Genomic DNA, 16,719 nt, shown 5'->3' on the forward strand with positions numbered 1-16,719 from the left:
ATTTTTTTCTTATTGAAATGCTTTGAAAAATATAAAGAAAAACTAATAATACATTAGACAAATTTTATTTAATCATTAATGATTTGTGCATTAATATTCCATATCATTAAAGAAACATCTTCACTTAAAAATAAAGATATTGCTGTTATTGGTTCCAAAGCACCTCAGTTTGTAGGTACTGCAGTAAACACAAGTCTTGAATTTGAAGAAGTTTCTCTTGATCATTTTAAAGGGAAATGGGTTGTTCTTTTTTCATATCCACTAGACTTTACTTACGTTTGCCCAACTGAGATTATAGCTTTTAGTAATGTTTATGAAGAATTCAAAAAAATAAATTGTGAAGTTATTGGTATTTCAACTGATTCTGTTTATTCTCATCTTGAATGGATGGAAAAACCAAAAAACAAAGGAGGTCTTGGGAAAATTAATATCAAATTAATCGGAGATCTTGGAGCTAAGATTTCTAAGAAATATAATTTTTATGATGAGAATCTTGGACATAATATGAGAGGAACTGTTATCATTGATCCTGAAGGAATTATTAAGCATGTTTCAATGACTCATCCTAATGTAGGAAGAAATGTCAATGAAGTATTACGACTTGTAAAAGCTTTTCAATTCTCAGAAAAACATAAAAAGGTATGTCCAGCACAATGGGAAGAAGGAAAAGATGCAATAAACCCAAACCTAAAAGATTCGAAAGAATATTTCGAGAAGAACTATAAAACAAGTTTCAAGAGTCAAGCCAATTTTGGCAATGAAATCTAAATATTATGGCATGAAATAAAAGATTTATCTCTAACAAAATATTTAAAAATTTTAAAAAAATATAATTTTTATTCATATTATTTCTCAATTATCTATTAATATAATGTTATGTATGACTTCTATGGAATTTTAAATTAAAACATTGAAAAAATAAAACAATTTTTGGAAAGTTAAAAATTTATTATAAATGAAAAATTAAATATAAATTTTAATTAAAATACCATGAGGAATCTCTTTCTATGAAGTTTTTTGTTTGAAAATTAATATAAATGTATTAAAAATTTTATGTGTTTTCTTATTTTATTTTTGATAACAAATACATATTTTATCATTTTAAACATAGGAGATTTCTTCATCGAAATCATTTGCAAATGGATCTTCTGGAACATTTTCTATTGAATTAGTTGATTTGAAGGAGTATAACTGATTGTTATGAATGAGTTTAATAAAGAAAATGATTTTGAAGTTGATAATAAATAAGTTAAAACTATCGAATGACTGAGTGTAGCATCAAATATAAACGATTCAGAAAAAGTATTTGAATGAGTAAATGCATTTGATGCAGAAAATGAATCAGACATTGTAAAAGTATGAGAAAATGTATCACTTGATGAGAATGCATTGCTCTCTGTGAATATGCTACTTTTATAAAATGTTTTACTCCTTGTAAATGTATTAGAATGTCGCACTTGATGAAAATGTGTTACTTTTGGAAAATGTATTACTTTTCGTAAATGTAATAATTTTCGTATATGTAATACTTTTCGTAAATGTGTTACTCTTTGTAAATGTATTACTATTTGTACATGTATTACTTCTTGTAAATACATTACTTTTCGTAAAAGTGTAATTTTGAGAAAAAATATTCGATGGTGTAAATGCATTTAAGAGTGTGGGAGTCTGCAATGGTTCACAACCTTCAGCAGCTTCATCTCCTTTGCCTACATCAACTCCATAAAACGAAGTTCCTGGATATTTGTCATATGTCATAACATTAGTTACATATGTTGACATGAAGAAATCATTTACTATTTGATTGAGAATTGAGTCATTGTACTTCCCATTGTATCTATTGGTGCCATACGATACGATCGTCGCCGTAAGGATGTTCCCTCCTATCTAATTCACCCACAATTAATAAATCTCCCACAACATTAAATTTTTTATTGCAATGCCTCGTAGGTTACGTAGACGTAGTTATTCACGTGGACATCCACTGAAGACTGTAAAGTACCCCAATGAGACATATAATAGTTCCGGTCCTATTAGTTTTAATGTAGGTGAAGGTGAGCAAGCAGTTGGTGATCAAGTATCAGCTACCTTGATTAGTGCTGCATCTCAAGGTATGCGTAAAGTGAAGAATTTTACTTTGAAAATGATTACAGATATTTCAATTCCAGTCCTTTGGGCCTTGGTATATGTACCTGATGGTACTGTAATAAAAAACATTAGTTTGGGTACCCATGCTGCCCCTGTTTCATTATATGAACCCAATCAAAATGTTATCTTGTCAGGGTACGTTACCCCTAATGCTGCACAAACTCAAGTATTTCGTACTAGGTTAGCACGTAATTTGAATTCTGGTCATAGTATTGCTTTGGTTCTTCGATTGGCAATACAAGGTACTGTTATTAATCAGAAGTTCTTAGGTGTTCAATTAAATTATGCAGTTACTTATTAATAATAAATTATGTCCCACTTTTATTTTTATGTTTGATCCACATCGTATTGGACCTGTTAGTGAATCTTATTATTCACGCAATAAGGGAAGAGTCTTACAACGTAAGTTAGTAGGAATAGTTAGCTTACTTCTTGAACGCGAAAAAATCGATATTAATATTAGAAATATTACTTTGTTTTATTTAGAGAATTTATAAAAAATTTGATATTTCACATAAACATTTGGAATTATATCTGAACATGTAAAACAGTGCATATGGTAGCATTAAAAAATATGTACACATATATAATTCAAATAACGTAATACAGTTTTTTTTTCGAAATCCTTTGATCAAATAATTTTTTACACATTCATAAAGTATTCAATAAATTATTGTGACATACATCACTTTTTTAATATTTTTTAATCGGACTGTATTCTGCCAAACCGTTGTTCGTTTTATATTTTCATTCAAAATATATGTCATTTATATTTTTATTGAAAATCAAATTGAAAGAATGATAATTTTTTAAAAAAAGTGGGATCGTTTTCTATTGTTCTAAATTTACTATTTAAAAATTGATTGAAAGGATTTGGAGGTTTGGTCTTACATCACGCCGATATTACAATCAATAATTCATAATGACACTAAAACCAATATGAAAATCGATAAAATATTAGGAATTATTAAATGGATTAATAATGAAAATGAATTAAATTTTTTTTTAATTCAAGTATATGAAAATAATTTATATAAATGTAAAATTGATATGATACATAATACAATAAATGTTTCGGAATAAAAAATATATATTCAATTTAAATTAATATTTTCATAAATAAAAAAAAAATCAAAACAAAACAAAACAATTTTTTTTAATAATTTGATTTTTCATATTTTAACTATGTTTGTTATGTCAAATTATAATTCATTTGCCACTTTTATGTAAACAATAAAAAATTAAAATCCAAAAATGAACAAAATGGAAATGATTAAATTAATCCAACAAATAATATTTAATTTAAATAAAGAAAATGTTTCTCAATCTGCACAATCAATTCTATCCATTTTTGATTATAAATAACCATTTTCATTTAATCAAGTTATTATTCAATTTAAATATTTCTTTCTTTTTGATCCAATGAAAGATTTTGATATTTATTTAAGTTTTCTTAATGAAATTGAACTATTTGAAGAAACTAAACAAATTCAATCCAAAATATTTGATGTTTTTTTCACATCAACTTTTATTTTCAAAATGTCAAGAAAATAATTATCCACTTTCAAAGATGTTTGAACGAAACTTTCTTAAACCTAACGCATTAATATATAAAGTAAATCCATATTTTGTTCATTATATGAGTCAAGAAGAAATTAACAAGCAAAAGAACAATTATTCATTAAAACAAATCATGGAAAATTATTCAGAATTATCAAAAAATAAATGGGAACTTCATAAGGAATTAATTACTGAAGGAATTAATCCAAACAAAATAGCGAAGATAATTCGAAAAGATGAAATAGAAAAACTTCAAGAAATATCATCAAAAGAAGGATTTGATTATAATCAAAGAATTCCAAAATCACTTTATGAACGAAATTCATTCATTAATCATAAGAAAGTTACATTAATTGATTATGCAGCATTCTTTGGATCAATTCAATGTTTTAAATAATTACTTATGAATGGATCTGATCTCGAATGCACAGGTAAATATGCAGTTGCAGGTGGAAATCTTGAAATCATTCATTTATGTGAACAATATCATTCATCATTTGAAGGTTCATATGAAGCAGCGATTAAATTACATAAAAATGAGATTTTTTGAATATATTTATGAAAATAACTTAGAAGAAAAACAGCTGTAATATTAATTATTTGGGATGTTTATGTGTTAAGAATATGAATTATGACATCTTTACATATTTACAAAGGGAAAGGAATGAAAATTGATGAAAATATTATTAATGAAGCAGCAAGAAATGGTAATTTATATCTTGTTCAACATTTTCAGAAAGAAAATTCACTTCCATTCGATATTTTGGTATCATCAACAGAATCAGGGAACATTGAACTTGTGAAATATATTCTTGAACAAGAAGGAATTGATATCAATGCACAAAATGAAAATTATATTAATAAATTGATGATTCAAAATTATAATTGGGAAATATTTGTTTTATTTAATACAGCACTTATAATTTCATCAACACAAAATTACATAGAAATTGTTCAATTACTCCTTGAACAAAAAAGGAATTGATATCAATACTCAAAGGAACAAATTTTTCAATCATTTGATATTTCAACGTAATATTTGGAAATTATTTTAAACATATTATACAGCACTTATAATTGCATCTCAAGGAGGTCACTTAGGAATAGTTAAATTACTTCTTTCAAAAAATGGAATTGATATTAATCTTAAAGATTTTTTATTTGTTGTTTTTTAATAATTGTTTTAATATATTAGTATCTCAAAATAATATTTGGAACTTATACAAATTATTTCGAACAGCACTTATATGGGCATCTATCAAAGGTTGCAAAGAAATCGTTAAATTACTACTTGAACAAGAAGGGATTGAGATTAATGTTAAAGATGTTTATTTGTTTTATATTATTTTTACTTATATAATTTTATATCTCAAAATAATATTTGGAAATTGTTCAAATGATTTTGGACTGCACTTATTTGGGCATCTTCACTTAACTATAAAGAAATAGTTAAATTCCTTCTTGATAAAAAAGGAATTGATATCGATGTAAAAAGTATTTATTTTATTTATTTAATCTTTATAATAATAATTTAGCAATTCAAAGTAATATTTGGCGTTTATTTAAATTATTTGAAACAGCACTCTCAATTGCAACCAATAAGAAATATACTGACATAATTAATTTAATTACATTTACCTCCTTATTAAAAAAAAATGCTAAGCTATAATTTATCAAAATTTATATACTTTTTGCACTAAAAAATACATTTTTCAAAGTTGAATGTTTTTTTTAATTCCTTTAAGATTTAAATACAAAGATAGATCGCAAAACAAGTATCCCAGGAGTACAATAGTACTTAAATTAATTCTTAAAATTTAATATTTGGAAATTTTCATAATAAGCAATGACAGAACATTTGATAACTTCTGAAATAGGTCACAGTCATAGCTAAATTACTTATTGCAGGAAGAATAATCAAAATCAATGCCAAATATATTATATCTTTTCCATTATATAAAGGACAATAAATAATTTCTATATGTACTTACACAGAAACTATTTTATTGATAATAATTATTAATCAGGTTATATAAGTACATCATTGAGGTATCACGAAAATATTCATATCATTTATTTTCTTATTAAATTAGTAAATAAATTAATTTCAAGAAAATCAAGATTTCATATAATTATTTGAAATAATAACAAATCACGCTTTAATGTAAATTTCAGCGATTTTATTTCTTAACAAATCAATGATCATTCGATTTGTCTGCCATCATCGCACAGATATTACAATCAATAATTCAGAACAAAAATTCTATTTTGAAATCAAACCGTCATATAATTATGAAAAATTCTCTATCGTTCACTGAAATTTTTTTGCCAAAATTCCTCTACACAAATCACATAAACAAAATATCTGGAATCAAATACAACAAGATATTATTTTCGAACAAAAGAAGAGATTCATGATATTTAATAATATTATCGTACATTAATTTGTAATATCCTTTGCAATCTGTTCAAGTGCCACACGTGCTTCTGGTATTGGATATACTGGATAAACATGATTTAGTCCATTTCCAGTGATTAACGTCGAGTCAACATTGTTTTTTGAGTTTCTCATGAAACAATATACAATCAGGATATAACAAATCGCGTGTTCCTACATATTGTACAATGGGTGGTAAGCCATTTAAGTCACCATATATTGGACTTATCTTTTAATTCTTAAGATCCTCTCCACCAGCCCACGCAGCACCCCCATACTCTAGCAAGCTCTCGAGAATTACGTGGGTCAACTCGTTCATATTTGGGAATATCTGGGTTTGTCATAGTAAGATCTACCCATGGAGCAAAAAGAACAAGCTTCTTGGGTAATGGTAGATTATTTTCTTTTAGGAAGAGCGCAAATCCTATGGCAAGACCACCACCAGATGAATCACCCATGATAATGAGGTCTGATGGATTTTGAAATGTTTTATATAATTCAAATAACTTATCATAGCAATAAGAATATGTACCAAATGGAGCAAGAGGATAAATTGGCATAATTACATTACTGTCCGTTCGCTGTGTAAGTTTGTTAATGAAAAATTAGAGGATTATGAACATAGCCACCACCGTGAAGATAGATCACAGTGGAGCAAATAATGTCTATTTTCAATACCATGAAATAGCTTTTGGATGATTGGATGATCGATGGCTCGAAAGTCACATTGGATTAAAAAAACAATAACATAATCAATATTAATATTTAATAAAACAGAAGTGTTGTGAACATCATCAGTTATTGATGAGTCTATTTGCTCTCAAAATTAAATCTTCGCGATATAGTCGGAGGAGATGAATAATTTCATCATATGGAGATGTATCAGAAACAGTTTCTTGCTTTGATTGGAATACAACTGGAGGTTGAGGGATAGATGACATAGGCATATTGGAAATGTTTTGATTATGAATGTTTGTTGCACCAGGAAATTGAATGTGAGAAGCTGGAGGTGCAGATTGAATGAAATCTTGAAACCTTAAGTTGGGTTGGTTGGCGTTATAATTTGGATATTGCATATTTGTGGGAAATGTTGGAACAGCTTGACCATAATCTTGCTTTGGAAACGAACCTTGCACCTGCATTTCGTGTGGTGGTGGCATTGGCTGCTGATAATTTTGATTATTTATACCTGGAGCTGGTGGTTGTTGAAAAGTACCTAATGAAACAACATAAACATTAATTGGCATATTATTGACTTGGCACCCATCAAATTGTTTCACGGCTTCTTGTGCACTACTTTCTGTTGTAAAAGATACTATGCCAATCAAAGTTGATTCTGGATCATTATCATTTGCTTTTTGTAATTTAACTGATTGAACTTCACCAACTTTCTTAAATATGTTTGTAACCACATTTTCATTTATTGTGTTTGGAAGTCCGCATACAAAAATCGTATTTTTCATTAAATGATTATTCACTTAACATTTCTTTTTAACGTGCTCTTATAAAACCCAAAAATGCAAAAAATTTCTTTTTTTGAACCAAACGTTTGGTTGCCATTCACGTAAATTTATGATGCAGCTTCAAAGCTAAAATAATAATTCAACTTATCATTACAAATATCTTAGTGAATTAAAATTAATTTTTTGAAATTAATATTTTGCAACCAATGACCATTATATGATTTGTTCTCAGATTTGAAAATCCAAAACAGTGTTAACTTAACTCTTTTTTATTTCTAGTCATCGTAAGTAATTTCAACTACTGGCTTAATTAATTCGGCCGGTTTGTTCTTCATAAGCATCAAAGCGTCTTCGACCTTTTCGAGTCCTTTGAAGCGGTGAGTGATAAGTTTTGTTGGGTCGAGTTTTCCGTACTTAATTAAAGATGCCAACTTCTCCATTCTCACTCTACCACCAGGAGTCAAACCACCATGGATGTGCTTGTGGCTCATTCCGACGCCCCATTCAATACGTGGAATCTTAACATTGTCACCTTCACCAAGGTAATTTACAGATCCAATTACTCCTCCAGCTTTAACCATTTTCACAGCGTCAGCGAATTGATCGCAGTCACCGCCAGCAATGATAACCTTATCAACTCCTTTACCATTTGTAAGCTTAAGAACTTGTTCAACGATTGGACCATTCTTATAGTTAATGATATCAGTTGCGCCATATTGAAGTGCGACGTCGCAGCAGTGCTTACGTGATCCGACAGCAAAAATCCTTGATGCGCCCATCATGTTAGCGCCTGCAACCGACATTAAGCCAACAGGGCCAATGCCAATAACACATACAATATCACCGAATTTGATGTCTGCGAGTTCCGCGCCATGGAATCCGGTTGTAACCATATCGCAAAGCATGACTGCTTGCACTGGTGTGATTCCTTCTGGGATTAATGCGAGATTGCTGTCCGCTTCGTTAACATGGAAATATTCGGCGAATACTCCGTCTTTGAAGTTCGAGAACTTCCATCCGCCAAGCATACAGCCTGAGTGCATTGGAAATCCTTCTTGCGCGGCCTTGCTGCCCCAATCTGGTGTGATTGCTGGAACAATAACTTTGTCGCCTGGTTTGAAATCTTTAACAAGTTCACCAACTTTAACGACTTGGCCGACGGCTTCGTGACCAAGAATCATATCATGACGGTCGCCAAGTGCGCCAGCCCAAACTGTGTGAACATCTGATGAACATGGGGCTAATGCAAGTGGACGAACGATTGCATCTAATGGTCCGCATTTGGGTACTTCTTTAGTGATCCAACCTGTCTTACCGATGCTGAGCATGGCGAAGCCTTTCATTGTCTTTGGAAGTTCTTTGTTCATTATAAAGTGAAGTAAATGGAGAAGAGGTTTTGTTATAATTATGTTTTGAATGGGCGGTTATTTTTTTCAGTTGGACCCAATATATCGGTTTTTTGATTTTGAATAGTTGAGATACGGTTTGATTGAAATTCCATTTAAAAATTGAGTGGGGTGATAATTGTCGATATAAATTGTTACCGTCTTCTCGTGTTATCATCACTTATGCATTATAAAACATAAAATATTTGTAGAAATTTTATTTTCTTATAAAAATTACAATGAATTTTATCTTTATCTATGTGCCATTCGTGGGTTCCTCTTAAAGAACTCCTTCTTCCTGAGTGTTCGCTTGTGCATCTTCTCTGCCTCTTCTGCTTCTGCTTGTTTCTTCAACAATTGCTCTTCTTCTTGTTTGGCTTTTTCTCTTTGGGCTTTCTTCGCTTCATATAGCTTTGTTGTCTTGCTAATCATCGCTAATAGGTCCGCTTCGTCCTCGTTCATAACCGACGCTTTCTTAGTTTCTTTCTTTTCATTCTGTTTTTTGATCTTATATGGAAGTTGCTCATTAATACTCTTCGGTATCCGCATACTCGGCTTCTTTATCTCTGGTCGGTCAACATCTCTGTATACTGAATCTTCGTTATATTCTGGACGAAGATTAAGATATGATCGAAGTTCCGCTGTAGTTCGAACTAAACCCCAACTATCACTAAGAAGTGAATTAACAGGTTGGAAGAACTCTGTCGGATGTACTTTGACCCACGTATTTAAAAAGACTATATCACTCTTTTTGATCTTGTCTTCAAATGTACATCGAACAACTCCATTCTTTTCAACTTTCTTAATAACACCTCTAATACCAGAAACTGTCCTAATCAATGCACCAACAAACGGCGTAGCTTCTACATCACTTGTGAACATGTTCTCAATCATCGCCGTACGTTTAAAAATCTCTTTGGGGTGCCCCTTGACACGCAACTTTTTGACCACGTAACCGTCGCCCATTTCCTTTATTGTTACTCCAGTGGCTGATATCCTAAATGAATCAAGTTTCTCCTTAATGTGTTGAAATGCAGTGACACCAACATTAATTGCTGAATTAGGTCCAAAAAATGTTGCATAACATGTAAGGAAATCTGGCATGTATTTAAGGAACTTAAGTTTTCCATCTCTTTCCTCGTTGAAATAGATTGGAATTGCTTGGTATCTACGCCAACCAATAGAAACAATCATAGGATCTGATGATTTAGGTTTGCGTGCATAAAAACGATGACGCTTAATTTTAACCCATTGTTGTACAGACTCTTTTTCATATTCCTCTGGGAAAAGACCACCAATAACGACTGGGTTCTTTGGATCAAATCTTTCTACAAATGCTGGTGGAATATCTACGAAAGAAACTCTAATATATTTTCCTGGTGGAACTTCCCCTTGTGGTTGTACTCTCTCTTCTCCATCTTCATAAATCGGATCTTCCCCATCATTTTCGTTAACGTCTTCTTCTGCCTCGTTAACGTTCTCTTCTTCATCGTACTCGTTAACGTCCTCCTCGAGCACTTTTTCTTTTGGCTCTGGTGGTTGTTCGTTAGCTTCTTCTTCATCTTCATTATCTGATACATAAACACCATCAAATAATGCGATTTTCTGTCTTTCGTTTGGAACAACAGTTGGCTTTTCTTGTAACTCACGTACCATTTTGACACCACGCGTTTCTACAGCTTCACTTTCAAGAGCTTTAATTTCTTCTTCTGTAAGATTTACGCTTGGTGATGTGAGCTTTGTGAAATCGAGCTGATTTCGTGGGATATCAACATAGATTGCATCATCATCAATTTTGAGACCACCAATATCAGACATCGGAGCATGAATTCGTTGTGTCTTTTGTTGGATTTGTCGTTGTGATGTTTCTTTTGGATTAGAAAGTGGACATGGATCATCAAGTATTTGTATATTATCAATTGTGTAGTCCCCTGCGCCAGGAATATGTATCCGTTGTTTGTTATTAAGTCCATCACCTCTACAATAACCAAATAGAAGTGTTTCACCATTTTTCCCAGATTCAACTCGATCAGCTATAAGATATCCACGACCTTTACGGAAGCTTAAAACACGGATTTTGGATTGGTTAAGAAGACGTGAGAGGCCCATAATACTTTTCTTTTCATATTTTCCATGAATAAGTTTTTCAAGTTTGTATACTTTGACTGTAGTACTTAACTCCTTGCGGAAACGCGCTTTAATGGCACTGGCAGCACTTTTATCGCAAAGATCAAGATGTGATATTACGCTGATGATTTTTGGAAAGCCATGTGATGAGAGAAGATTAAGAAACTCGAACGTTTCCATTTCAAAGTTATGACTGGCATTAACCATAAGTAACACTATATCGGCAATTTTGGCGGCATCTGTCATTGCATTAATATCATTAGGAACTTCAATAAACGTAATGCGTTGAGCTCTGTTGGCTATTACAGTGATGGGTCCTCGAACTGTCATAACATTTTGCCCAGTATACCGTTTGACAAGACATCGAATTAAAAGTGACTTGCCACAACCTGGTGGACCTTGTACTGCTATAACTATTGGTGGATCTTCCACTTTATATTGTTTAGTTTCAGGCTGAAATAAACGAATTTGTTCAATATTAAGTTGATGAGCAATGGCTTTGCGAGCTCTTTCTCCTTTGGTATAACCAAATGCACGAATGTTATGAAGGTCTATTGTCTTTTGTCTTTTGTGTGGAGCTTGATGGGGTTTATTTGTTTGCTCTTCCATTTTCTTGTGGTCGAGTGCACCCAATCAATGAAAATCTGTTTCACGTCACATGTCAGACTTGAGAAGAATTTTGAATTTCTCCAAAACCTTTTGTATAATTGATAATTAATAAATAAAATATCATTATCTGTTGAAGTATGAAAGTACATTATTTAAATTCTTAGAAAATATTTTAATATGAATACAAAATATATAAATTACAAAATTTATAAATTTACGATGTATTACAATAGCATAAACATATTTAATAAAAGTGATATTTAAAATAATTTTATTCGTTTACTTTGTGCATTAGTTGCGAGATTATTGAATATTGGTTATCTTCACTTATATTTTTCAGAACAAAAGTTGTTACATATTTTCCAATTTTTGTACCTAAGACATGAGAAATAATTATCTCATTTCCTTGAGATAATGGCTGAGCATAAAAATTTTGGTGATCTTGGCGAGTTTGAAGTGTTATAGACTCAAACGTTTTAATTTTTGCGATGATATTTTGTGTGCCTTTGATGATTTCTGAATCAATTTTTAAAATAGATTCTTCAGACTATGAATTAGAAAAAAAAGATACATAAAATGGTGCAACTAACTCTGGGTCTTTTAGCAGAAGTTCAAAATAATGCTGATTGAATGAATTAGCAACATCTTGGAAAAAGACAGCCATTAGTATGTGAGTAATTGACAATTTATAAATTGAAAGAAAATATTTTGGCAATGACGATGGAGTTAATTATTATCAATATAAATTGAACGTTTACTTGGATGGAAGCAAAGCAAAGATTAACCAAAAAAGACATTGATGAATTAATTAAGATGCAACTTTTATATGACAAAAACATGGAAATTCGACCAATTAAAGAAGTTGCTAAAGATTTTCCCATACGTGCAATTAAATCAATTGGATTAACAACAGCAATAGGTAGTTCATTAACATGGGCTTCTTCACTATTTGTGTTTCGTAAGCCATCAATTGCTAATAATGATGTTAAGATAGCTCTTCCAATTTTAACAACTTTTGGCGGAATTGACTTTGGTGTTAATTACACGTTGACAAAATTTACAGGAAAAGTTAATCCGACACGTTTGATATCTATCACTTCATCTTCAATTGCAGGAGCATCATGTGGATATATATTTGGAAATCATAAAATTAAACCTACTTTGTTTGGTGGTGTTGCTGGAGCTCTGTATGGAGCAGTACGTAACTATCCAATGGAAATATTAGGATTTCAGCCTTATTAAAATTATATTAAAAATGCTTTTATATTTGATTTCATTTTCTTATTTCTAAAACAAAAACAATATTAAGCTTAAAATTTATTGTGATTTTCTTGAACTGCTCTCTAGTTCCCAATCACTTTGTGATGGTTTTTTATATATGGATATATATGTCATTATTGCAATACAATCATCATATTCTGAACCTCTGAACACATTAAGATTTCCAAATTTATTACTTTGATATTCGTTTTTTACAATCACTAAAATATTAACTCCAACAAATGCATTATAATTCACAAATGGCTCATTATCTCCAAAATAATAAACACATTTGAGAGAAATACATTCAGAAAAAGCATGTTCACGAATTTCTTCAACTCCGCTTCCAATGAATAATAAGTTCATGCTTGTGCACCCTTGGAAAGCACCGACGTCAACTAAAATTACAGATTTAGGAAGAGTGAATCCTTTTATACCTTTACATCCATGAAATGCATATGCTTTAATTCTTTCAACTTTTAAACTCATTTGAATGTAATTGAGATGAACGCAATTTTTAAATGCATTTCTCTCAACAGATATTACATTCCGATGGAATATAAATATTTCTCTTCTTTTTCCTTCTGGAAACCTAATTATTTTTGATGTTTTTTTGTTATATAAAATGCCATCATCATTGTAATTTGAGTAATAAATGTTTTTTTCATTAACGAATATTATTTCTAACGAATAACAATTAATGAAAGCAAGTGGATCAATATTTTTTACAGATTTCCCAATAGATATCCTACTTAAATTTCTACATTTAAAAAATGAATGATATCCAATTGATATAGCACGATGAGGGATTTCTATTTCTAACAAATTGATACATCCACTAAATGTATTATTTTCGACTGATGATACTTTTGTTCCAAAAACAAAAAATTTCAAATTTCTACATTTTTTAAATGCTGATATTCCAATTGTTCTTACTGAATTTGGAATGATAATTTGTTCAATTAATTCACAATAACAGAATGCCATATCCGCAATTTTAAATAATGATGGCCCATCTCCAAAAATAATTGCTTTTAATTGTCTACATGAACCAAAAGCAAATTTTCCTATCTCAATTAATGAATTTGGAAAATGAAGATTCTCCAAAGATATACAATTAGCGAATGCAAGATCTCCAATTTTGGCAATTTTTTCTCCAAATGTTACTACTTTTAAATTTGCACAATTTCTAAAAGCTCCATCGTCTATTGCCATTGTATGTTTCCAAATAAAAACTTCTTTTAACCCTTTCATTGAATCGAATGAATTTGCCCCAATTATAATTACATCATTCCAAAAAATTAGTTTGTCTGCAAGTAAATAACGTTGAGTAATATGCGAAGTGATGATTTCTATTTTAGAAAAATTCACTTCAAATGATTGAACTTGTTTTAATATCAAAATAAAAAGAAGCATAATTAATAATAACAAACATAAAAAACAAATAAATGGTCATTCAATAAAAAACTTTTATAACTCAATCATCCTTTATGTCGAAAAATATACAATTATTAAAGAATTGTATCTTCCATCTTTTATTATTAAATTCACCAATGTATAATTTATCAGATTTTAATTAATTCAATTAATTGTGACAACTGAAAAAAATTTACTTAAAAACAAAAAAACTATGAAATCGAAAATGTTTTCATTTATAGTGTCTTTATAATGACACAAATTTTAATAATAACTTACTCATGAAAAAATACACTTATGATTACTACTCCTTGGTGTTAACACCGCTGTTGCTAATGTTGGTTTCCATTTTGGATGTGTGTTCATAAACATCAATATATTTAAGTGATGATACTTCATAGAAAATTACTTTGCTCAATTCAGCTCTTTCATCAATTGATGAAACTACTCGTTTGGCACCAAGATCACATTTGATCTAATAAGTATAATAATAATTTCATCATCTAGTCTAATAATAATGATCATCATTATGAAAGTTCTTCAAATAGAGCGCTCTATTTGTAATATAGTAGAGGAAAATTATTCTTTTTGAATCATGCATCCACAAGCATTGTATCAACATATTTACCTTAGATTTCAAATTTTTTTTCAGAAAAGATGTGCTAGCATTATATCCTTCTTTGTTTTACCAACATAGCCACTGTCTGCCCAAGAAATTTTCGAATAAATCTTTTTTTTCTTCTGTCATCTAAAAATTTCTTTACAAAAAAAGTGATATTTTGTCACTTTTAATATTAAGTGCCTGTTATTTGTGATACAACTTTTTGAATAATATACGGTTTTCGGCTAACGTTCAAACAAATGAAAAAGCAAAAATTAGCTTTTTCCACTCTTTTCAGGAATGGCACTGCTTTCAAGCCTACATTGGATGACCAAATTCTTAGTGGCCGTTTCAATACCATTAAAATTCATTCTGCTGTTTGGAAATTCTATCTTCTTATTTTTCCATCTTCTAATTCAGTTTCTATACATCCAGGTGAGTGGATGAATATCCTTCAAAAAAAGCGTGAAGAGTACATCAAAATCAAAGAAAAATTTTCAATTCAACCTGATAATGAAAAAGATGAAGATGGTCCTTTAGGCGCAACAGTTGGTTCAGGTTGGAATCAATATTTTGAAGACAACAATCTTCGTGCATTAATTATGAAAGATATTAATCGTTTATTCCAAGAAATCCCTTTTTTTTGCGAAAAAGAAAATCAAGATATTATACTTGACATCATATTTTTCCATCTTCGTAACAATCCCACCCTTGAATATTATCAAGGTTATCATGAGTTATGTGGTATGATTTATTATGTATTCAAAAATGAAATGCGAGTCACAGAAAATACCAAAGATCCATGTGACAAATTCTTCAACTTTATGTTTGATTCTAATTATGTTGAAGCAGATACCTTTTGGGTTTATTCAAGTCTTATCCAAAATCTCGAAATTTTATATCGTCCTCCATCGATTAGTTCTGATGACTCCTACTCGATGCGCAAATGCCTTGAGATCCAAAACGTCATGCTTTCGCGTTATTCACAGGAGGAGTCTCGAATTCTTCAATCAGTCAATCCATCAGCATCAATGCTATCATGGATTCGCTTATTATTTGTCCGAATGTTTGGCATACAAGATTGCATCCCTATTTGGAGCATAATTTTTGCACATTTTCCTGATTTAAATTTGATATATTATATTGCATTAAGTGTTTTGCTCAGCATAAAATCCGATATTTTGGCCGCAGAGTCCGAAACGGACATATTAAACATAGTGTATCATCTTAAAACGCCGAATCCGAATGCGATAATTTATGATGCATTAAGAAAAATGGCGCCTTCGAATGAACCTGAAATACGAAAACATGCACTATACGATCCGATTTCGAATGAAACAGAGCAGCTAATTAAGGAAATTAACACAATTTCGAAAGATGATTTAATTGATAAATTAGAAAAAATCAGAGATATGTTTAACTTGATACAAAAACCCGATAATTCAATCATCGAGGAATTAATGGTCGAAAGTACTGTAATTCAACAGGATGATGATTTGCTAATGAAAGAACAGAACAAAACAGAAAACAATGTGAGCAAATTACCAAAAGCTTCGAAAAAATCTATAAAAAATGACTTCTCTATCTTGACAGAAGAAGATAACATATCAGAAAAAAAGAAGAAAGGCGATAGCTTCTTCATGAAGAGAGGAAGTGCTGTTTTCAAATGATCAAATGATGTTACCATGAAATGTGTAGTGAAAAATTATGTAA

At 30.4% G+C, this 16,719-nt stretch overlaps 8 protein-coding genes across 8 annotated transcripts; 4 read left to right on the forward strand and 4 right to left on the reverse strand.

Moving 5' to 3' along the window:
* Positions 1-387: 387 nt before the first annotated feature.
* Positions 388-768, forward strand: GO595_009937 (thioredoxin peroxidase; the record flags this gene model as incomplete). Its single annotated transcript, XM_067923678.1, has 1 exon — positions 388-768. The coding sequence occupies one exon, from the start codon at positions 388-390 to the stop codon at positions 766-768; it is 381 nt and encodes a 126-aa protein (XP_067769886.1).
* Positions 769-1,939: 1,171 nt separating this feature from the next.
* GO595_009938 (Cap protein) lies at positions 1,940-2,449 on the forward strand (the record flags this gene model as incomplete). The annotated part of the gene is made up of 1 exon (XM_067923679.1): positions 1,940-2,449. The coding sequence occupies one exon, from the start codon at positions 1,940-1,942 to the stop codon at positions 2,447-2,449; it is 510 nt and encodes a 169-aa protein (XP_067769887.1).
* A 3,935-nt stretch (positions 2,450-6,384) lies between these two features.
* Positions 6,385-6,705, reverse strand: GO595_009939 (alpha/beta hydrolase; the record flags this gene model as incomplete). The annotated part of the gene is made up of 1 exon (XM_067923680.1): positions 6,385-6,705. One exon carries the CDS (start codon positions 6,703-6,705, stop codon positions 6,385-6,387), a length of 321 nt encoding a protein of 106 aa, XP_067769888.1.
* A 234-nt stretch (positions 6,706-6,939) lies between these two features.
* Positions 6,940-7,608, reverse strand: GO595_009940 (RNA-binding protein; the record flags this gene model as incomplete). Its single annotated transcript, XM_067923681.1, has 1 exon — positions 6,940-7,608. The coding sequence occupies one exon, from the start codon at positions 7,606-7,608 to the stop codon at positions 6,940-6,942; it is 669 nt and encodes a 222-aa protein (XP_067769889.1).
* Positions 7,609-7,883: 275 nt separating this feature from the next.
* GO595_009941 (NADP-dependent alcohol dehydrogenase) lies at positions 7,884-8,975 on the reverse strand (the record flags this gene model as incomplete). The annotated part of the gene is made up of 1 exon (XM_067923682.1): positions 7,884-8,975. One exon carries the CDS (start codon positions 8,973-8,975, stop codon positions 7,884-7,886), a length of 1,092 nt encoding a protein of 363 aa, XP_067769890.1.
* A 270-nt stretch (positions 8,976-9,245) lies between these two features.
* On the reverse strand, positions 9,246-11,729 carry GO595_009942 (ribosome biogenesis protein Bms1; the record flags this gene model as incomplete). Its single annotated transcript, XM_067923683.1, has 1 exon — positions 9,246-11,729. One exon carries the CDS (start codon positions 11,727-11,729, stop codon positions 9,246-9,248), a length of 2,484 nt encoding a protein of 827 aa, XP_067769891.1.
* A 762-nt stretch (positions 11,730-12,491) lies between these two features.
* GO595_009943 (uncharacterized protein) lies at positions 12,492-12,971 on the forward strand (the record flags this gene model as incomplete). The annotated part of the gene is made up of 1 exon (XM_067923684.1): positions 12,492-12,971. One exon carries the CDS (start codon positions 12,492-12,494, stop codon positions 12,969-12,971), a length of 480 nt encoding a protein of 159 aa, XP_067769892.1.
* A 2,295-nt stretch (positions 12,972-15,266) lies between these two features.
* On the forward strand, positions 15,267-16,676 carry GO595_009944 (TBC1 domain family member 5; the record flags this gene model as incomplete). The annotated part of the gene is made up of 1 exon (XM_067923685.1): positions 15,267-16,676. One exon carries the CDS (start codon positions 15,267-15,269, stop codon positions 16,674-16,676), a length of 1,410 nt encoding a protein of 469 aa, XP_067769893.1.
* Positions 16,677-16,719: the final 43 nt, after the last annotated feature.

The sequence above is a fragment of the Histomonas meleagridis genome (assembly GCF_020186115.1).
Source record: "Histomonas meleagridis strain 2922-C6/04-10x chromosome Unknown scaffold_143, whole genome shotgun sequence".
NCBI lineage: Eukaryota > Parabasalia > Tritrichomonadida > Dientamoebidae > Histomonas > Histomonas meleagridis.